Raw genomic sequence first — 22,629 nt, forward strand, 5'->3', positions numbered from 1 at the left:
ATTCTGTTCTGGAGCATGGGGATAGTAATGCCTCCCTATAGCATCCTTGTGAGGTCTAACTAAGGTGACGGAGTAAAGCACTGAGCCCAGTCCCCGCTGAGAGCCTGAGATGTGGAGTTTTCTGTTCCACAGCAGCCTGAAGCCTTCCGGGCCCAGCCTCCTTTCCTGACGAGGCCAGGCCAGGTCCCAGGGCCCCTCGTTCTGCCACAGCGACGGCAGGCCCCTGTGACGGGGCCGCTTCCGGAGCTCCCACTCTAGAGGCGCGATTCTGAGGACCGGCTGCCCGGGCTGCGTCTGCCCTCATTTCCCCTGGCCTTGAACTTCTGGCCTTGTTCTATTCTGTCCAACACTCTGTATTTTTACGAACTGTTTTCAATCGTTTATAGAAAGTGGGTGGAGTAAGCATGTTTAATTAATTCATGTCACTTAACAAATTCCATCTTTAAAAACAATAGAAGTTGATTTGTCATTACAAACATGCATATCGCGGAAGAGTGAGCAGGACTCCCAGCAAAGCGGACCCACTTTGGGCCTCTGCCTCCCCTGGGACTGTGGGATCTGGGTCAGCAGCTGTGCCTGCCGCCTTCCAGGTGCCAGTTCAGCTTCATAAATGATTAATTTTTATGGCCTTCTCGAAGGCGGTGCATCCTGAAGTGTGCCCATTACCCTGGTCTGGTGAAGGGGACTGTCTGGGCCAGCACGTGGGGTGCAGGGAGCTGAGTCAGTAGGGGCCAGACACCCCCATGTTTCCCTCCACAAGGACACCTTTCCTGGCTCTCAAGGTCTTTGCAGTGGAAGCTGCCTCTTCGTGAATGTCACACGCCTTGTGACAAAGGTGCTTTTTTTAAAACCCTCACAGGACTATGTTCAGCCAGCAGGAAGGTTATTACCATCAATAGGCTGTGTTTAGTCAACAGTTTTTGGGTTTTTTTTTTTTTTTGCATTCATGAATAGGAATTAGATATTCTTTTCTATATTCGAGGAAGTGAAGATTCAATCAGCATTTATTCAATACATTTTGTTTTTATTTTTTATTTTTATTTTATTTTTAAAAAAATTTAATTCTTTTTTTGTTTTTAATGGAGGTACTGGGGATTGACCTGGTGCATGCTAAGCACGTGCTCTACCACTGAGCTATACCCTCCTCCCCCCATGTTATTTTTAAACACCTATCATGTGGCAGGTACTGTCACACATGCCTGGCTCATTTAACAGGAGGTGGCACGTGAGCAAACACCTCAGAGATGTGAAGGAGCCAGTCCTATGACGATCTGGGGGAAGGAGGATGGAGGGACTAGCAAGTGCAAAGGGCCTGGGGCTAGAAGAGCTGAGCATGAGTAACAAAAAGGCCAATGTGTGGCCGGACTGCAGGAATGAAGGGGAGAGGGGCTTCTGAGGGTTCCCAGAAGAAAAGCTGTTCCTGCCCTCAGGGGCCCCACTCACCCTGGAAAGACAGATGCGGTGCCTGGTGCAAGAGCAGCCTCAGTGAGCTGTGGCCAGTGCAGGTGTAGCAGCAGCAGGAGGATTAGAGAACAATGTGGGAAAAGACTAAGAAGAAGTGGAAGTAGTTTGGGTATCATATCTGGGATATGAGCCAGAAGAGGGCAGCTGGACCCAGCTTGGGGCAAGGAGGAGAGGTGGGGTGGGAGATCGGGAAAGTCACCAATAGAAAGGGACCCAGTGGGTGGGCAGGAACAAGTCACATAGCAGCCAATGATAAACAGTCCCTGGGTGGTGAGACCTACCTGTGCGAAGGTGTGGGGAGGTGGACAGCCCAGCCACGGGCTTGAGCTTGGAGTGGAGAAGGGTAGGGACTAGGTCATCTGATGCTTTGAATGCCCAGCTAAGGAGTGTGGACTCCAGGTGTGAAGGTGGTGAGAGAGCTGGAGAGGGAAGGGGTGAAATTCTGCTGATCTCTGGCCACCGTGAGGTGGAGGATGGATTGGAGGCTGGTGGTGGTGTTTCCATTATCACAGGGACAGCAATTCAGTAGAGAGCCTGCACAGAGTCAGAGCCCAGGAACTTAAAATGACCTGCAAGACCCCCTGTGCTCTCCCTCCTCCCCTTGCCCGTCAGACCCGCCCTACTGCCCCCCTCGTCCTCACTCATCTGCTTCAACCACTCTGACCCCGACTCTGCTTCCCGCTGCTGATGGCAGGGCTTTTGTGGTGACTGTGTCCTCTCGCTAGGTGGCTGTTCCCTGGGTAGCTTTATGGCCATTTCTCTCACCTCCTTCCAGTCTTTACTCAAATGCCACCTTCTCAGTAAGATGACTCAGAACTCTGCAGTTAAAATACCAGTGCGCTCTCCACTCTCCTTCCACCCAAGTCTCCAGGTCTCCCTTACCTTGCTCTTCCATGTAATAAATTCATCAGCATTTCACAACCTCTGTTGCCTTCTAACACAGACACACAGACACACACACACAGACACACACACACACACACACACACACTCATTTAGCGTGTTCACTATATGTTACCTGTTTCCCCAAGCTAGAATGTAAGCTCCCTGAGGGCAGTGGTTTTTATTTGTTTTTGTTGAGTGCAGGTGTATCCCAAGTACCTGGGACAGTGCCTGGCACATGGGAAGAGCATGATTAAGTGTTGGCTGAGTGAATAAATGATTCATTCTGGAACTCAGGGAGATGGAGAGAGGGGGTTGATCTGAGAGACTATCACAAGGTGGGATTATAGGACCTGGTGACAGGTTGGATGGGGGTGAGAAAGAGAGAGAGGATGGTGCCCCAGTTTCTGATTGGGTCTCTGGCTGGTGGTGGTGCCCCTCCCCAGAAGAGAGAGCACGGAAGAGTGGAGGGTTGGGAGCGAAGTTATGTGGACAGGTCTCTGTGCTCAGTCTGTGCTGTCATCAGATTCCAAGTGATGATTTCTGGAAGGTGGTAAAGGCTGAGTAGTTGTGGGGCTCAGGAACATGGGCTTCCAGGGCGATAGAGGTTGATTTCAGAGTTCAGCATGTCGATGGTAGCCGAAGCAGTGGGTTTCAATTAGGTATCACACACAGAGCCTGAGGAGCAAGGGAAGGGCCCAAAACAGAGTCCTGTAAGAGCACCAACCAATGATAGCCCAGAGAGAAAGGAGGGTCCCCGGAGGAGATGGTGAGCAGATAGGAAGAAGGCAGGAGAATGATGTTATGAGAGCTAAGGAAGGGGGCGTTCAGTGGGTAAGCACATCAAACAGAGCAAAGTGGTCCAGAAAGTGAAAGACTTAGAAGAGTATATTGAGTTCATATTTTGAGAATTTCATTTTACTGGGGGGAGGGTAGAGTTCAGTGGTAAAGCGCATGCTTAGCATGCACAAGGTCCTGAGTTCAATCCCCAGTACCTCCTTTAAAAATAAATAAATAAATAACCCCCCAAATACATAAATAAATTCATTTTATTAATAATATAAAATAATAAATTCTTTAATTAGCATAAATTATAAAAATCAGTGGTATAAGCTTATTCCAGTCTCCAGCCATATCAGGTTTTGAATTGTGTTTTCTGGTAAGAGTGTCACTGGTCTTACACGTCTCCTCTGCTTGCCTCAATGTTCTGTGCAGAACTCAGTAATTGCTCAGATTATGGCTACAGCACAATACACTTTCTCATGGGTGTGGAGATCAGCCTCAGGGTTCTGTCTTGAGCTTTGTGGCATAAGTAGGTGTGGAAAATGCATATAAAAATGTAAATAAGAGCTCTGAAGTGAATTCTTTGAAGGCCTATGGTAGTAGCAGTGCTGGTTCTTTCAATTTTCAGTATGAAGGTAGATTTCTAACGAGGCTACAATAGCATGAGTGTTTCTTGAAGAAAAACTTATCATCACAGTTATAATCATTTTTGTGTTAGTCAGGGTAAGGCTAGGTTGCATGCTGTTATAAAAGAGAGCCAAGAATGCATTGCCTTAAATCACAGCAATTTCTCTCTTCCTTGCATGAAGGTCTGAGATGAGTGTTCCAGGTTGTATGACTTGTCTCCACCTGGTTGTTCAGGGCCCCAGGTTCCTTCCAGGTTGTTGCTCCCACCATGCCTTAGGGACGTCTACGTGACTGCACCTGGGTTGCTGCTGTGCCTCAGTAGCGGCCAGAGGGAAGGAAGAGAGTGTGAAGGGGGCACACCAGGACCTGAAAGCCTAAACCCGGTTGGGTGGATGTCCTTCCACTCCACTGGCGGGTACTTAGTCACGTGGCTCTAACTGCCATGAGCTCCTTAGAAATGGGATCTAATCAAGTGTTCAGGAAGAGGAGGAAAGATTGTAGTACATAACTGTTGAAGAACCAGAGCCAGGCAGAAGGTAAAGCAGGAAAAACAGATCTTACTCAGGAATTAATGCAGTAGGAGAAAAGAGACCTTGGTATAGAACCGGGCTCAGTCCCAAACACAGCCTGGACAAGTGGGGATTGGGAGCCAAGCAGCAGGGTGGGAGTCAGTGGATGGAAGATTACTAAGAGGAGCCACCAAGGGTGAGGGGCTTCTGGCTAAAGAATTCATGCTGGAGGCAGACCAGAGTGATCAGATACCACTGAGGGATGAGGAATTTGATCAGATACCAGGGGTCATCAGATATCAAGAGTGGGAGGTTCTGTCTAAACCCACCTAGCAGGATTTAGCAGCATGCAAAGGCAGACATAAAGCCAAAGGACATGAAAGTCCGGAGGTCCAGGCCCAGGTTGGGAAGAGGTTCAGAGGAGACTAAAGTTTGGTCAAAGAGAGTTTGGTCTGTCACATGTCAGTCTCACTCACAACAGCCTTCATTTTTAATATTTCCATCAAAATCTGAATATTTTAATAAGCACTGTGGGAACATGCCATATTCATTGCTACAGATAGAAGGCTTACATTTTTCTTGAAGCATCTAAAGATGGGGCATTTCCCAGTTGAATTCATTCACACATGTCTCCACCATGTGCTAGGTAGGTACCCTCTCAGCTCCAGGGATGGAGCAGTGGATGAGGCAGTCAGGACCTGGTCATTCAGTTCCTGGACAGGCCCGGGGACTCAGGCTACCTGGTCCTCTTCCTGTTTAAAAGACCCAGTCATTTGGTATCTCTTCTGGAAGTGAAGTTCTTCTTCCATGCATCTTCATCTTTCCCTATCAAAAACAAGTTCTCACAAATACAGTTGGATATTAACGCATCATTAAATCATCAGGTGCCCAGAAAATCCACAACATCTCGGCAAATACTGTCAGTCATGAAATTGCATTTCTAAAATGGTAGCAAAGCTTTGTCAGATCCTCAAAAAATTCTCCAACCTGAAATAATGGCCTGGAGCAGAATATTTGACTCCTATTGATGGCTGGCCTTTGTTTATATGGATTTGTTTTGGCAGCCTCATTATCAAGTCTGGACGTTTTATTTCCCAGCTTGTGAATATTTATGTGTTCTAGCCTCAGGAGAAAGAACATATTCTCTGTTTTTTAGGGAAAGCCATAATGCCCTGCAGCCACCAGGGTGACTTACTAGAATGCACTGCATCAGGATTAGCAGTCTCTAATTTTGAAACATATTTTTGTAATGGGTTTTTTTTTTTTTAGCTTTATGTTTTTGAGAGATAATAAACCCATTTTGGCAGCCCTGGTAAAAGCACTGCCAAAGTTAATTAGGCTTTCAGATAGCAGGGAATTGCCGTTAAACAATGTATCTTTGCTTCTTTTCATGCCGATTTAGTTTAGTTGGGAACTACTCTATCTGTCCGCCTCTGTTCAGCTGGAAGATGTATAAACATTCATAGGCCATTTCATTACTCAAAGAAAAGGTGAGGATATTCATTGGTCATCTCATTATTCAGAGAAAATGTGTATGTATTCATAGGTCGTTTCATTTTTCAGGGAAATTGTGTGTTAGTGACTAGAACAATAAATCTTGGTTTACTACGTGTACTTCATGGAGGAAATATAAATATCAGATCTCATAAATAACCTTTTTTTTTTCACTATTCATTACCACCCCACGTTCTAGGAGATCCCATGTGTGCAAAATGCATAGTGAGCTGTAGAGATCTGGGTTATCTTAGTTATTTTCTTCACAGATTTTCCAGAGGTCGCAACTGAGGGTTACCCCAGTGAAGGTTGGGGTGAGTTTTCTAGGAGAAAGAGGCAGCGTGAGGAAAGTCTTGGAAGCATAAAGAACGAGGTGTGCTGGGGCCACAGAAGGCACATGCTGCATGTGGCCAGAGCACAGTGTTAGGGAGCCCTGAGCCTCAAAGTGACGGGGGGCCAAAATAGAGAGACAGCTGTGCGTGACTCCTTCCAGGGAAGAGCAGTGACGGTTGGGTTGCCCTTTACGTCAATCTCACTGACAGTGGAGGAGGCAAGATGAGCCTGCAGGCGGGCTGAGGAAGAGCCCATGCCATCCAGAACCTGCCCAGGGATGCAGGGATGCAGAGGAGAGGGGTGGAGAAGCCCAGGAGAACACGTGTGCAGAGGTGGGGGAGGGAGAAATGGAGGAGGACCCCCCCATCCTAAGCTTAGCTGCCGGGTGGGGGTCTGTGCCTCCTAGAGAGGGAGACAGGAGAGGCGTGGGCTGAGGGCAGTGCTGACTCCCTCCGTGCAGAGAATGATGGGCGCTCCAGCAGAGGGCGGGGACTTGGGCTGGCCTGATGGAGTGGGGATGTTATGTGTAGATACCAGTGGTCGAGTAAGAAAGAAATTGGAATGGACCGTGTAGGTGAGAAAGGGCATGATTCACTTGGGATCTTGCTTGCTGAAGTTGCAGTCGCTGTGGACAGCTTTGGAGCACGCTTACCACTAATCCTCTGTGTTGTCTCTTTAGGAAACCATATCACCCTAAGCTGGAGGCTTTCGTTAGTCACATGTCAAAAGGATCCGGAGCCTCTTTCGAAAGCCCCTTGCACTCACTGCCTCTTTACCCTAGTCACCAGCTGTGTGAGATGGGAGAGCTGACGCAGACAGGTATGTGCGACCGCCGTCTCCCCACGTACTCCCCCACCTGCTCCTGCATTTGGCGGACAGACATGTGCAGCAGGGCCTCCTGGGGTGGGCTCTGTGGGCGCAGGGGTGAGTCAGGACCAGCACCTCAAGTGGCCGTGAGCCTACCAAGGTATCTAACTAAACATCTGATTTCTAAAAATTAAAAATAACCTTTTTTCTTATTACAAAAACAATATATGTGCATAGAAGAGAAACTAGGAAAGACAATTAAGCAAAAGGAAGAAAAATTTAAAGCATTTATAATCCCATCAAAGAAATTAGTAATCTTTCTTCCTGTGTTTAATGAGACACCTCTGTGAGAGCACATGCATACACACACACACACACATACATATACATACACACAGTGGTATCTTATTAATCACACTATTTTCTAACCCACTTTTTCATATAACAATATATTGTGATAATCTTGCCCTATCAATAATTCATCAACATCTCTTGATGGCTGCATATTATTCCACTGTGGATGGGCCACGACTTATGTAACCAATCCCATGTTCTTAGATATGTCAGACAAAACAGCTGAAAGGTTTTAATGCGCAAGATCTCAGGGAGACCTGTGAACGGCAGAGCCCTGCTGAGCATAGAGTTTGTCTGGCAAGTGGGTTCCTCACAGAAGCCTATCTCTCCCTCTACAGCCCCGTTTGTACCGTTGTGCATCCAGTTCACTGAAAGCATAGGTTGGTGAGTTAAGTGTGGGGTCACCTTTGTTGGGATGAGAAGGTGCTGGTGGTCCCCTAAGACCTGTTTCTTCAGTCTGAGGCCTCAAAGGACCTTTGCTTGGTCACAAGCCTTTTGGAAGGATTGGGATGACCATGTTCCATTATCTTGTTCCAACAGCATCTTCAGCTTTGATGGAGGGAAGGTCTCCCTCCTGGTACTTGGCCCTGTTTGTTTTGCCATATTTTAAAAGCTGTTATTACTAGAGAGAGTGATAGTAAGTGACAGAGAAGGGCAAGCTGAAGGCTCTGGGGGACTAGCCTCGAATAAGGAGTTTTGCCAAAAGCTTTTGATAATTAGTTCCACACAAACAAGCTCTGCCTTAGTTTAAAACAGTTCACCTCCCATCAGATCCAGTGCCCCCTTTTATTAACAAGTATTTTGTGAAGTTCCTTTAACTAACCTGAAATATATATATATAACCTTTCTATAGACATAATTTAAAATAAAGTTGTATCAGGCACCCTAATTGTAATATAAAGGAACAAAAGGAAACTATTATGTACTTCTATATATTTCAACATAAATGCTTGTGCACACCTTTACTAGAAAATAGAAGGTAACCGACTGCTTGCACTTCAGTGGAGATTGGTGTCTGTGACAGCTACAAACGTAGACGGAAGGGTGTTGTACTGGTGACTCTGATACCTCCTGTCAGGACATGATTTTTACTTTTTTGACAAGGTCTGATCAAAACAAAATACAGATGTGCCTTAGTTTATATTGCATTTCTGGAAAATTCAGAGGCTGCTAATGTTGTGCAAAAATGCTTTTGTGTTTATAGACACAAAAAGCTGGATTCAAAACTGAAGTATTTAAACAGGGTTTTCGCATGTGGGAATGTCTTGTGCATTCAAAAGCTATGTGGGGCAGAGAAGAGTTCATTGTGGAGACTGTCTAGCCCCTTGGCCCCACCCGCTAGGTGTCCGGAACGTTCCTCTCTGTTATTGTGGCAACCCAAACCCTCCCTGAGGGCAGAACCATACTGGCTGACGATCACTGGTTGTGAGTAACAGAGAGTAACTCAAGCAATAAAAGGTCATTCATTATAAAGAGTTTGGGTGACTCACAGGCTCTAAGGGCAAGAATATGACCAGGCCTCCAGAGGCTGTAACCAGGAATAAAAAAGCTGTCTGTCCCTGCCTCTGTGGTTTTGCTGTGTGTCTGTCAACAGAGACAGTCCTAGCCACACCTAGAGATGAACTTACAAGTTCAAATTCTTGAGAGAACCTGGTGCAGTCCTTGAGGGTCAGTGTCCACCAGCTGGCTAGGTGGTCGGGTAACTGCATCGAGCATTATTCATTCTGATCTTTCTTCTCAGTTGATCTATTATCACCATTTTCTAAATTAATATTACTCTAGAAATCATTTTTGCAGTACTCTTTGCTCCTTTTTCCTTGTTCTCTTTTAATGGTCACTTTTATCTTCTATTTGAGTTTTTGCATCTCTGTTGGAATAATCATTTATAACTGGCACACTCTGGGCACCCTGCAGAGCTCTGTAAGATGAGGTTGATCATCCGTGCCTCCTCTGTCCCAGATGCTTTGGCAGCTGCTGCCTGAAGGGGAGGGGGTGGCTGGAGGGCTAGGATGCTCCCCTGCCTGTCCTAACGGAGCCCGCAGCTGCCATCGGATAGTGCGTGGAGCCCACTGAGGGTACCGCTGACAGCTGCAGGCTCTTACAGAATAAACATGGGCCCTGGAGTAGACACACTATGAGATGGGGCTCATGACATCTTCCCGACAGAACTGGTGGCAAGTTGAATTAGATGACGTGCATTAAATGCCCAGCACAGTGCTAGCATAAACTAGACTCAGTGAATAATGAATACAGCAATGCCTCAGAGGTCCAGCGGGCTGTGCCAACAGGAGGGAAAATGATGAATCCAAACTGGGAGAGAAGAAGGCGACAGAGTAGGTGGTGCTGGAGCCAGGTGTTAGTTGAGGATTTCACTGGGCAGAGAAAGGGAAGGGCATGAACAGAGTCATGAAGATGCAGGCTGTGTTTTGAGAGAAGGAGAAGCCCCTAGAAGGGTGGAACTCGGTGTTTCTGCGTGAACATGTTGGGAGACAGGGCTGTGAGCCGGGACTCAGAGCACAAGGTTGGCGCCAGATGGGGGCTGGAGTTCTGCCTCGACCACTTGTTAACTGTGAAAGGCTCAGGCCTCAGTGTTCTCCTCTGTAAAAGAAGGAAAAGGGGGACAATAATATGCCTTCTTTGCTGGGTTTTTGTGAGGATTAAAGGAGAAAGGTCCGGCACCTGGTAAACACGCCAACCTTAACATTTGTAGCCTCAGAGTACAGGTAGGCCCAGAGGGGAATGGCGGCCAGACAGATTCTTGATGTTTGTCACTTGCAGTTTGCCCGTTTTGCAGGCCACTTGGAAGTGCTAAGACCTGACCCAGCCCAGATCTCTGAGGGAATTCTGCTTCTCAGTACTCTTCATTCAGAGCAGGATGCAGACATCCTTCGTGGGTTTTCTCCTGAGCTGTTCCCTTCCTGGGCCTACACCATTCCCTCTGTCTCATGCATTTCAGCCTGAAGTTGTCTCATCAACATAGTGGGGCTTTTCAAACCATTTGGGTAGCTGAATAAATGGCATTGCTGGTCATTGGGCCTGCCTGTGGTTTACACGCTCAGAAAATTCAGATTTCTCTCTGAAATTCCATCCTAACATCCTGTTGGCTGGAGGGGGAGCTTGCTTTTACCTTGGACTGCCTTCTGCTTGAAGATAAGGCATTTTCACTTTATCTTTCAGGATAATGTATTACTGTACTATGGCACAGTTCCTGCATGTAGTCCAAAACTACAACTAAAAGATAAACTTAAAATTCGTGCTCCTACCCACGTTCCATCCCCCTGCCCCCATTTCTGTGCCCCTGTCATCCCCAGGTAACCATTGTGCAGCCTTCCTAAGGTTCCTTATGCAAAACACAGGCAGCCGCCAATCCACGTTCTTATTTTTTCCCCCATTTTTATTTAAAAGGAGTGCAATAAACATACTGTTCTGCCTTTTTCTTTTTTCCCCCAAATATTCTGTCTGGGTATCTGGGAGATCATCCCACATCCATACAGAGAGAGTATCCTTGCAGGTGAGCAGGTGAAGCCCCAGCAGGACTGGGCAGGACGTACCTAGGTTAGCAGAGAGCCTTCAGCCGGGATAGTAGGGTGGTGGGGTGAAGGAGGGAATCCCCCACAGGGAGGGGACTAGGCAGTCAGCAAGTGATTTGTTCCCCTTGCCTGACTGATTTCCATGAGTCCCTGGGCACACTGGGGAACGCTGTGTCCCTGGCCAGGAGAGAGAAAGCTCTCCTTAGGCCCCTGCCGACTATCACCTAGATGTCCACCAGCGGGGTGATTCCTGCCCTCTGAGCCCCACCAGTCATGCCCCTCTCCGGAGGAGAGGCCGGTCAACAGGGAGGGATGGAGGCAGATAGATGGTCCTTGAGCTCCCTGGAAAGTCCGTGGGTCCAGAGGACAGGGCTCTGCTCATCCCTTTGTGGATAAGCCCACAGGGCTCCCTTTGCACCCTGATGTGAGCCCATTCTTGTGGCTTCCATGCAGCAGTGGCTGGGCTCGGTCATATAATCATACGCTGCCTAAAGCACTCCAGAGTTGGACATGCCGTGGCCCCCCCAGCTGCTCCCCCTGCTAAGCGGGTAGTCATGCAGGCATGTGGCACTCTTGTGTTTCAGGGGTTGTGCAGCACCTGCAGAACGGCCAGCTGCTGAGGGACATCTATCTAAAGAAACACAAGCTCCTGCCGAGTGACTGGTCCACGGGCCAGCTTTACTTAGAGACCACTGGCAAAAGCCGGACGCTGCAGAGTGGGCTGGCCTTGCTTTATGGCTTTCTCCCCGATTTTGACTGGAAGAAGATTTATTTCAGGCACCAGCCCAGTGCTCTGTTCTGCTCTGGAAACTGCTATTGCCCGGTGAGGAACCATTATCTGGAAAAGGAGCAGCGTCGGCAGTACCTGTTACGTTTGAAAAACAACCAGCTGGAGAGGACCTACGGGGACATGGCCAGGATCGTGGACGTCCCCACCAAGCAGCTCCGGGCTGCCAACCCCATAGACTCCATGCTCTGCCACTTCTGCCACAACGTCAGCTTCCCTTGCACCCGCAATGGCTGCATTGGCATGGAGCACTTCAAGGTGATCAAGATGCATCAGATAGAGGATGAGAGAGAGAGGCAGGAGAAGAAACTGTATCTGGGGTACGCGCTCCTTGGCGCCCACCCCATCCTGAACCAGACCATCGGCCGCATGCAGCGCGCCGCAGAGGGCAGGCGGGGAGAGCTCTTTGCTCTCTACTCGGCTCACGATGTCACCCTGTCGCCAGTTCTTAGTGCCTTGGGCCTTAAGGAAGCCAGATTCCCGAGGTTTGCAGCCAGGCTGATCTTTGAGCTGTGGCAAGACAGGGAGAAACCCAGCGAGCACTCCGTCCGGATTCTCTACAACGGCGTGGATGTCACGTTCCACACCTCCTTCTGCCGGGACCACCACAAGCGTTCTCTCAAGCCCATGTGCCCCCTCGAAAACTTAGTCCGCTTTGTCAAAAAGGACATGTTTGTGGCCCTTGGTGGTGGTGGTACTAATTATCATGATGCATGTCACAGGGAAGGACTCTGAAAGGTAGGCAGTGCGGCGCTAACAGAATCTATGTCAATACGAAGAGGTGGGAAAGGTTCGCTTCTATTTCTATCTGTTGCTAAGGGTACAAAACGATAGACTTTTAAAGGCCGGAGATTGTGCTTGGGGGCCACGTAGATGGTTTGGGTTGAACAGTGAGTATATTGCTGTAACTGGGTACATGAGTGACTTGGTCCACAACGGCGAGTTCACAGGAAAGGAAGGTACTTAATCATAGCCAGATTCTCCTTATGATGCCAGAATAATACTTCAGTACCCAAAGTTGCCAATCTAAATGTGTATTCTTTTGATCTGCCTTGGTACTGTATGATGGAACCAGCAAACCTCAGCCAAAATTTTCATAATCTGGGGCAATATGACCTTGTCCCTGTTCAGTGAAAAATGGCCTGAAGTAATTTCTCTAAAATCAGGGTGGGCAAACTTTTTCTGTAAAGAGCCAGATAGTAAATATTATAGGATTTGTGGACCAAAAGACCACATAGAGCGTCTGGCACAGCTACGTGGCTCTGCTCTTATAAGATGAGAGCAACCACAGACAATGTGAGTGAGTAAGCGTGGCTGTGTTCACTGGCCACACAAAACACGTAGTGGGCCAGGTGTGGCCCATGGGCTGTAGTTTGCTGACCCCTGAGCTAAAAGCCAGGCTCTGCTACAACTGCACCTTCAGCACTTTGAGAGAGCACCAGCTGAATACTGAGACTCATTCAGCGGTGCCTCCACTAACTTCTGTGAGAAACACGGAATCTGGTCTGTATCCGACATTATAACACAACCTGAGGGGAGGTAAACAAGGACTTACAGTGAATCAGAGAAAAATCATTAGAATAATACTTGATGTTCATGATGATTGTGGTATAAGATAGTTTCGAGTATGTTTGAAATATTTGTCTGCTGTAGTCTACTTGCTGTATATGCTGAAATTTTTGTATTCCATTTAGTATTTTTATAGTCTAGGAGAATATTTTCTAAGACCAGTTTTAGATGTGCTCTTATTCTATGTACTATTCAGTTTCCTCTATCTGCTTGGTGGTTTAGAAGGGAGCCGGAAGCTTGAGATCAGGTACTTTCTTCCAGTAAAACTAATGATGGCTCATTCCCTCTAACAAGCCGTAGAGTCGGATTGATTTTTAAACCATTTTCGTCAGTTTCAAATGGTAAATTTCGAATTTGGTTTTTAAATAAGTTTTTGGAAGAACTTTGTTACTAGATAGTTAAATAATCTTTGTAAGGTATTTTATATATTAGAAGCAATTATAATTAAATCTGTGATTTCTGACTAAAATGGTGCTAGTTCTGTGCGAAGAAATGTCAAGTACAAGTGAGATTCCCCAGTGCCGTTGGCATTGCATCCTTCCCTCTTTGTTTTTGTCCAATGTTGCATTTGAATATGTCTGTTTCTATTAATAAATTTTTGAAGAAAACTCATACATACACTCATGGCTTGTAACCTATAAGTCCTTCTGTTTCTTTTGAGGTGAGTTCCAGTGTTTTTTTAATTTATCTTTTTTATGTATAGATAAAAAAAATGTTTTAAATTAGAAAACTCTGCAGGACACGTGGGGAAGGGATGGCCCGGCCCCCTGGCCCAGGTGGCCAGCCCCGGGCCCAGTTGGGCCCAGCAGGGGTGACGGGAAGGGACAGGGTCCTGCACTGGGCCACAGAGGGGCTGCGGCTTCCTTCTCCAACAGCAGTATCAGGGCTGAGAGGATATGTCACAGCTGGTGGCCTTGGACTGGGTGAAAATTTATCTTAAGTGCTTTTTTTATTGCTGAAAATTGTGTGTTGTCTCTCAAGGATTTAAAGCCTAAGCACATTTTTTTTTTTTTGCTCCCACTAATGATCTAGTGGGAATCAGAACTGCTAAACACAACTTGAAGAATTAAAATAAAGGTGAATCAGAAGATGTTTTAAAAATCAATTCCCAACATCTGTTGGTAAGAGTAAATATTTTGGATAAGAGCCAACATTAAAAGTGTAGATAGAGGCTTTGCCTCCCATGACATCAGGCATTAAAGCATCTCCTCAGTATTGAGTTCTGAGACATTTCATTTCCATAAACAAACCCGGAGCACCCAGCTGAGGCTGATGGATTTTGTCCTCGGTTTCAGGGCAGTGGTCTCGATGGCTTAGTTTATGGAAGATGTTTGGGTACACACTGCATGGTCAGCTTCCTTGTTTTCATGATTAAAATTACTACGTGCACATTGGGAGATGATCAAACAATACTGAAAACAACTTCAGAGATTAAGTTCTCTAATCCCACCTCTAGAGAGAATACTGTGAGCTGCTGGACAGACATTCTTCCAGAAACTTAACACGCAGATACAGAAATATAGGTAATGTTTAATAGGAACAAGATCATTTAACATATATTGTTCTGTGACTAGCTTCCCTTAAAATATATTTTTATTCATTTGTTTCCTTTAACAATATGTCTGAGGCATATTTCTCATTAACTTGCTTCCCTTAATAGCATGTCTTGGAGATTTCCACACTGAGAGAGGGGGATGCCATGGGGGAGCAGTAGAAAGAATAAAAGCTCTTTTTACAGTCATAGCATAATATGTCATAATTTCATGATATAGATAAGACATATTTTTCAATTGTCATTAAAAGTGAACAAAATTAAAACTTAACACCAAGGTAATGAAACAGGACTACAAGGCAACTGAGGCACACAGAACAGAGCAGAGAAGCCACCAATTGTATGTGTTGATTAATGTGAGTGGAGTACATATTCTTTCTCTAATTTCACTTAGAAATAGAATTGAATATATAAAATAGATAATGTAAAATAAACAACAAGGTCCTACTGTATAGCACAGGGAACTATATCCAATACCTTGTAATGGTCAATAATGAAAAAGAATATGAAAAGGAATATATATGTATATGTATAACTGAATGATTATGCTATACACCAGAAATTAATACAACATTGTAAATCAACTTTACTTCAATAAAAAAAGAAAGAAAGAATTGAAGAACTTAATCCAATATTGCTATTAAGCCTACTTGAGGGTCTTTGTAGTGACAGCAGAATTAAATATTTGGAAGATTTGAGTAATTCCTTGTTTTAGAACTCATAAAGACTACGGCAGGAGAGGCAGGGACGCTTGTGTTAGAGTCTCTGACTCTTTAGGAAGCCTTCTGAACAGATGGAGCAGTCCAGACGAGAGTGGGCGCACCCTGGTGTGTTTAAACACAACATAAGTAGAAAGGAGAACACAGCTGGGGTTTACACTGCAGTTCTGGCTTTGATCAGGGCTAGCTCAGAGTTCTGGCCCGGGCACTGGTTAGCTCCCGTTGTTCAAGGCCACTGAACTGAACGTTGGGTTGTGCCCTGATGGTGCCTGCCTGGTGACCAGCTCAGAGGAGTAATCATCGTTCCAGCTTAAGAGGAGCCAGCTGACTTCGTCAGAGTGTCTGAGCAGGACTTCCTGGCCTATGAAGTCCTACTGCCCGCTGAGACTGGCCTTGATGGGGAGAAGGCATCCCTGAGGGGCCGGGACAGCTCCTCCCAGAGCTGCAGAGCCCCTCACTGAGGGATAGCCTGAGGCCTGGCTTCTGGATAACTGTCAGTAGTAAAGCCACCATTTTTGGGGTCCTGCTTCCCAAGAGGGGCTCCACAAGTATCTCTATCAATCTAAACAACCCTGTGAGGAAGGCCCTATTACCCCTAACACTAATGAGGAAACAAACTGATGAGAGTGAAGTCACCTTTCAAAGGAAGAGTCAAAGTGCAGAGTCTAACCCAAGTTTCCATGAGACCAGTGAACATTATAGCACACAGATTGTGACACACCATGGAAAAGGCTTTCCTGCACTCATTTAATCCTGCCAATAGCCCCAAAAGATACCATATTTGCTGGTGATTATCACTGAGTATTAAAATACAGTGGGATTACAACAGTTATAAGTTTGACTCTAAATGGTTAGGAGAATGTTCCAACTCTGCTTCTGACCTTCTGTGGTTACTGTTTTGGTTAAGGAAAAACTACATAATGGAAACTTCATCTCTGCAGTTGCGTTATATTATACTCAGCCACTAGAGGGCAGCATCAACTATAATTGTTAGCCTTCAGGGCCCAAACTTCCATTTGTAAAGGAGGTAGCTATTTTGGGGAGATTTAATAGGGTGACCAGCTGTCCCGGTTTGCCTGGGCCTGAGAAGTTTCCCAGGATGTGGGACTTTCAGTGCTAAAACTTGTCAGGTTCCAGGCAAACTGGGACAAGCTGGTTATCCTAGTGTAATGTGAGACAGGCACTAGGTAGTACTGTCATTCTCGCTTCATAGAAACAGGAATGCGTGATGGAGTGACTCAGGTTTCCATAGCTAGCTGGGATGCAGCAGAGCTGGGACTCAGAGCTGTCATCCATGAACTCTAAGGCCCATGTTCTTAGGCAGGATGTAATAACGTGTCTCTGAACCATTCCGGACTGTTAGGTTACATGCAGCAGAAACCTGACTACAGTGATTAAGCAAAGCGTTCCATTTCCTCTAGTGGCTCCACCACGTCATCAGGAACCCAGGCTGCTATTTATATCTTTCTGGCCAGCATGGGGTTCCTCAGCCTACCTCTACGACAGAGGAGTCTAGGAAAGTGAGTATTTTTATTGGGCATGTTGCTGTCTCAAACAAATCAGGCCCTCCTCATGAGGAAGAAGGGGCAAGTGGGTACTGCTTAGAGAACTGGCAGTGACTGTCACATTCTCCAAAGCCACCCCTGAGAACTGCACCACCCACATCCCCCACTTTGGGGCTTCTTCCCACAGTGGCTGGGAGTGCGCAGGCTGGCAGTGCCTCCTTTCTGGGCAGCCACACCAAGTGACCGGGCAGGGCAGGGGTTTAAAGTCCCGAGGGAAAGCCCGAAGGGCCCCCCAGCTGCAGTGCCCCCCAGGGGGTCCGCTGAGGCCTTGTGACTGCAGCACAGCCCACTTCTGCCCCATCTTGCCTCCCTCCCTTCCTTCACGGTGATGACACTAGAACACTCCTCAGTAAATTTCCTGCATCCACATCTATCTCAGAGTCTGCTTCCTGGGAACCAATCTGCCATGGAAGAGAAGCAAATCCTAGGACTAAGGCCTCTGCTAATTTGGGCAGTAAAGCTGGAGTCATTTATTTGGAAGAGATTATGTATCTATTGATCACAGATTTCTTCTATCCCTGCCTGTGAGAGGCTTCCCATTTCACTGTGGAAGCTAAGGAAGCACATGTGAAGCCACAGGAGAAACTTGACCTAGGACAGTCCAACACTGATTACAGAGGGCCATTATACCAGGACTCACCATTTACTGATCACATGCCAGGGGCTGGACACTGGGCCACGCACTCAAATGAGAGTCTCCGTGACTCAGCGTATGAGCAGGCATTTACTATCTCTGTTTTATAGCTCAGGAAATGGAGGCTCAGAGGCAGACGTCCACCTAGGATGGCATCAGTTGTGAGTAGCAGACTGCAGCCTGGATGTGGACTATGTGTCCCTAGGTCCCAGTGTTCTTCGGCTCCCTCAGCACACCATTTCCTCTGCCCTCCAACAAGTGAATAAAACCGCAAAAGTGGGCTTTAGACAAGAGTCTGCCCAACCCCAGGGGATGATCTTTGTTAGGGATGCTCATGTTTCTAGCATCTTCTCATGCAGCATTTCCAAGAAAGTAGGATCATCTTATAATGCGTTGCTTTAGCCTGGGTTCCTCTGAAAGCAGAGTCTGAGGAAAATCCTTAAGTAGGAAATGTGGTCCCAAGTTGCAGAGGTGAAGGACAGGGAAGGGGGAAGGGGAGGGGAATGCCAGAGTGAGCTGACCGTGGTAACCAGCCCCTCCAGCTGCGGGACCTCCTAGAAGCCCTATAAAGTGCATCTCCTCACTGGTCACCTGGGGGAAAGTGGGCACGGGGCCGTTTATCCCTTGGCTCTGTCTACAGCTGTCTCCCCCATACTTCTGGGTGGAACATGCCTGAGCATGTCCACCTGGGCACCTGGCATCTGAGAAGCTCTCGGGCAGGAAGTGAGAGGAGATGCTGTCAGATCACAGCCTGCGTGGGCCTGGCTGCCTCACAATGGCTGAGAAAAGGCAGGAGGCCGAAAGGATGTGGAAGCAGGCGATGTGTGGGGTGTGAAGACCAGCCAGCATTCACTGAGTGCTTTAATGTGCCCAGCGCTGTGCTGTGTTTTAAAAGCCTAACCTTGTTTCATCCTCACAGCAACTCTGTGGCTTAGAAATCATCATTATTATCTCTCATTTGTGAGAGGGGGAAAGAAACAGACAGAACAGGTCATTTGCCAAGACCTCGCAGGCAGGAAGTGACAGAACTGAGAGTCAAATCAGCCCAACCCCTGAGCCCTCGCTCAGGGTCACTGTACCATTAGATTAAACATTCCTCACGGGGCCCCACGTGAAGTACGCATGAGGGCTTACTAATATGCGCTAAATACATACTCAGTACTTCTGCCATATATGGAAAGTCCCTTTGCGTCTGTGCCAAGCGAATCATGCCACTCCTTATTAAAAATAAAAACCCTTGCCCTCCACCACCTTCTAGAGAAATCCAAGCTCCCTAAGGTGACTCAACAGGTTGTTAATGGTCTGGCCCCCACTTACCTCTCTTGCAATAGTACAAGTCTGAAGGGGCTGTCAGCAGATGGTAGTTGCTGATGCATTTTTGTACGCCTGGGAGAGAGAGAAAGGGTCTTCATGCCACCATGTGGGGTGTCAGGTTTGCAGAGTCTCTGAAGGGGACAGTTCTGTCCAGAGCCCCGTCCCCAGATAATCGTCCTCAGGACAGAGCAACCTGCCAGTCCTTCACCCTCCTCCCCCTCCCCATCTGTGCCCTCTTCCCCACCTCCCAGGGGGAAAAAAAGTGCTTTGGAGCCACATAGACTGAGTTCAAACTCAGTTCTGTATCACTTCCCAGCTATAAGTCCTTAGGCAAGACAACTAGTCTCTCTAGGCCCCAGAGTCCTCCCAAATCATCCAGGATGACCCCTCCCCGTAGAGAGTGTACAGAAAGCCCTGGGCGCGTGGAGGGGGGCACCTCTTCAATGGGAGCCTTCATCACTGCCCCCACTTACTCTTAACTGCACTGAATCACCAAAACCAGCTAGAAGCAGAAAACATCCCTGCCCATTTTTTAAAGCCAGGAAACCCACCTGGAGGCACAGCATCCTCCTCTAGGTATAACTGGGAGATACAACTCCCCCCTTTGCAGGAGAAAAGAACTCTAACCTTCCTACTCCCTTTGTGCCCATGCTGTATGTGACACCTTGCATAAACATCTCATCGTTCGTCCTTTCCTCCTGTTTCCTTTATTATCTATGTCTGACCTCCATCTTCCTGCTTTAGAGTTGCTGCCTGTTGCAGATGCAGCAGCTGACCACAGAGTTCAATAAAGGAGTGGGAGTCTGGAGGCTTTAGGCAATTGGTCTGGTCCTTCTTTGGGCCCTAGAGGCACTGAAGGAAAAGCAGGCTGGGAAGTGACATGCACCTCGACAGGAGACAGATCCTGCCCTCAGTGCCTCCGATTTAGGGAGCTGCCCTCCTCCATGCTCCTGGGGCCAACCAGTGAGGTGCTCTTCCTCCTCCACTCACCCTCCTCCCCAGTGCCCCGTACAGGCGTGCCCCAGCAGCAGTGCCCAGGAAAGACAAGTCCTTCTCCTGGGGGGAAGCTGGCTGCCCTCCTCCCAGCTTGGAGCCAAGCGCATCTTGGTTAGGTCCTCCCCAAATGAGAAGTCCTTTCAGGAGCCTTCCTTCAGAAGCTGGCCAGAGACCAGAGACGGGGGCTCCCACTAGCCTGAAGCTGCACTCTGTGCCCATGAAGGGACGCCACACTGCCCTCTAGTGGCAACTTCCCTGGCTCTGGTTCTGCAGTTTTTCCTTTTCCTGTTCCCCACACCAGACAAGGCCTCTTTCCCCGCAAACGGAAGCTCCCTCTGTCAGCCTAGGAGCCAACTCTTCCCACTGCCAACGCTGTCTTCAAGATGTAACATGTAGAGACACACTGTATCCAGATGGTCTTACCCTAACTGCCCTTTTGTCCCACTGATCAAGGAGCTGTTTAGCAGTCTCATAACTGGCTCCCTAATGGACAGACCATTAAATTGACCTTCTGATTGATGGATGCTGAGATACTACTGCCCATTTGAAAAATTAATCCTGAGTAACTGACTGGCTGAATGGTTAAGTTTCTACATTACAAATCATTTGATTAACTTATTGTCTTTCTAATGGGCCTACTGTGTTTCTAACTGATCTACTAAGCCTAAATGACTAAACATCTGATAAGCTTGAACCACCTACCCGGCTGACTCTCCCACTAACCATTTAGTTGGTATGACTGACTGCCCAGCAGAGAACTGGCAAGACTGGCAGCCTCGCTCCATGACAAGGGATAACGGATGGGAGGAGAGACTGCCCCTTCCTCATGCCCTGATTCTTCTTCGGGCTTGGGACCTACTCTTCTCCTCTCTGGAGCCACCTGAAGGTGGCAACCAGGAGGAGGCAACCAGGAAACTGACCTTCTGATCTACCTCTAGTAAGGTTCTTAACCAGGGCTCCACAGATAGGTTTCAATTTTGTTCTCCAAATAGTGTGGATATAAAGATATATTATCTGGGAAGAGGGTTCACAGCTTTCATTGGATTCTCAAAAGAATCCAACACCCACAAAAATCTTCAAAACTACTACTCTGTGAAGACCCTCAACAAACACATTCCGATAAGCAAAGCCCTTACCTAAATTCAAGCCCCATTTCTCTCTCATATTGGGCCAGAGTGGCAGAAAGGTTAACTAAAAAGAGTTAGAGTCACAGTGGATTTGGATGTAGTAAGGTGGAAGGATAAAAGCTGAGCTGTGTGTGAAGTTTCCAGAGAGAGGCTCAAGGAAATCACCCTGTATCCTTTTGGCTTGTAGGCTAAACTTAGACCAAGATGGTGGCATCCTCAGCTCCGGACAGAGACCCTTCGAGCTAGGATAAAGGATACATTTACTAGAGCCTTTGTCTGGGATAGGGGGTATGTATGAGTATGTGATTTTGAGTACCTATGTGGCTGTGTATATTTATAGACACCAGTGTGCTCACAAAGGTAGGTGTTAACAGGCTACGTACGTGAATATCCTTTGGGTCAGTGTGCATCTTAATAGTTTTGTGAATGTATTTGCACATATATGCTCACTGATGGACCCCGCAAGTCTTTTGGGGAGAGGAGGGCGGGAGGGTTGAGGCAGACTGATTAAGAATGTCTCTGAGAATATCTACATACACGCCAGCAGCCCACACCACAAATATGGGGATCCTCAACTCTTCCCTTTCCTTGAGCTCCCGTTATCCACTCAGTCCACAGCTACCATCGGCTCTCATCATCTCTCCCTGAACTACTGTTCGGTCTTCAATGCCCTCCCCTCGCGACCCCCCAGAACTGGAGCCACAATGACGTTGAAAAATTAAGTTAGTATCACAGCGCGCCCCACCGGAAACCGACAACAGATTTACACTGTCAGGGGATAACGCCCACCTCCTCTGTGCGACTCGAGAGTCCTTTCATAGCGGCGGCCTTGCTCACTGGGGACTCTGAGCTCTAGAGGCCCCGGGCTTTAAACACGTCGCCCCACGGCCTGGTCCTAAGCCACACCCCAATGTTTCGGCTCCGAAACCTCGTCCTCCAGGCCCTTACACGCTGCTCCTACATCCCGCATCTCGGAGATTATCACTTGTGCTGTAATTGCCCGATTACAATTAACAATTGTAACTGACAGAGGCCCCAAGTCGGTCTGTCACGTTCCACCTCGGGACTCCTCCCCACAGGACAAACCCTGACCCACCGCAGGTCAGAGGCCACCCACACACCAGTGAACACGTCTCTTTCCGGCGCCGCCGAGCGCTGGAAGACGCGACGTGAGAACAGAAATGCGCCTGCGCGGAGGGACCAGGCGGAACTACGACTCCCAGAATCCACCCGACAAGGACTCCATTTCCCACAAAGCTTTGCGGGACCCCCACCCCGGACATGCGCTCTTTTTCCGAATGTGGAAGTTAGGGTGAGTCTGGTTGTGGAGTAGGTTTCTGAAAGGGTAGAACGGCTCGAGGTTTTGTCTACCTCTAGGGGTCGTTCGTGAGTCAGAGAAACTCAGACTTCGAAAGGAAAGGACCTGGCGACAGTCCTTCAGTGCAGTGTTCCATTCCCTCTGGCACGCGCGTCCAGGCCCGCTGCGGCCTTGCACTTTCTGCCTGCCGCGGCTTTGTAGCCCTCTGCCGCTACGTGCTCTCTCCCCACCTCTCGGCGTCTCTGGGGATAGATGGCTAGATGGT

The 22,629-nt window shown here is 47.7% G+C and overlaps 1 protein-coding gene and 1 long non-coding RNA gene across 10 annotated transcripts in view; one reads left to right on the forward strand and one right to left on the reverse strand.

Moving 5' to 3' along the window:
* PXYLP1 (2-phosphoxylose phosphatase 1) overlaps positions 1-13,751 on the forward strand; it is a 66,431-nt gene extending 52,680 nt beyond the window's left edge. For all 8 annotated transcript variants that reach the window (XM_072958338.1, XM_072958313.1, XM_072958312.1 and 5 more), the window contains 2 exons: positions 6,772-6,911; positions 11,368-13,751. In XM_072958338.1, coding sequence (XP_072814439.1) covers positions 6,772-6,911; positions 11,368-12,305 — 1,078 coding nt within the window. In that variant the 3' untranslated portion in view covers positions 12,306-13,751. The remainder of the gene's footprint in view (positions 1-6,771; positions 6,912-11,367) is intronic.
* Positions 8,698-22,188, reverse strand: LOC116280623 (uncharacterized). Of its 2 annotated transcripts, none has more exons than XR_012071292.1 (3): positions 22,143-22,188; positions 18,927-18,995; positions 8,698-9,851 (listed from the first exon to the last, which is right to left on the reverse strand). It is a non-coding gene; the product is annotated as an uncharacterized lncRNA (long non-coding RNA). The 2 variants fall into 2 exon arrangements; XR_012071293.1 differs by lacking the exon at positions 22,143-22,188 and adding an exon at positions 21,836-22,107.
* Between the last annotated feature and the right edge of the window lie 441 nt (positions 22,189-22,629).

Source organism: Vicugna pacos, chromosome 1, assembly GCF_048564905.1.
Source record: "Vicugna pacos chromosome 1, VicPac4, whole genome shotgun sequence".
Classification (NCBI taxonomy): domain Eukaryota; kingdom Metazoa; phylum Chordata; class Mammalia; order Artiodactyla; family Camelidae; genus Vicugna; species Vicugna pacos.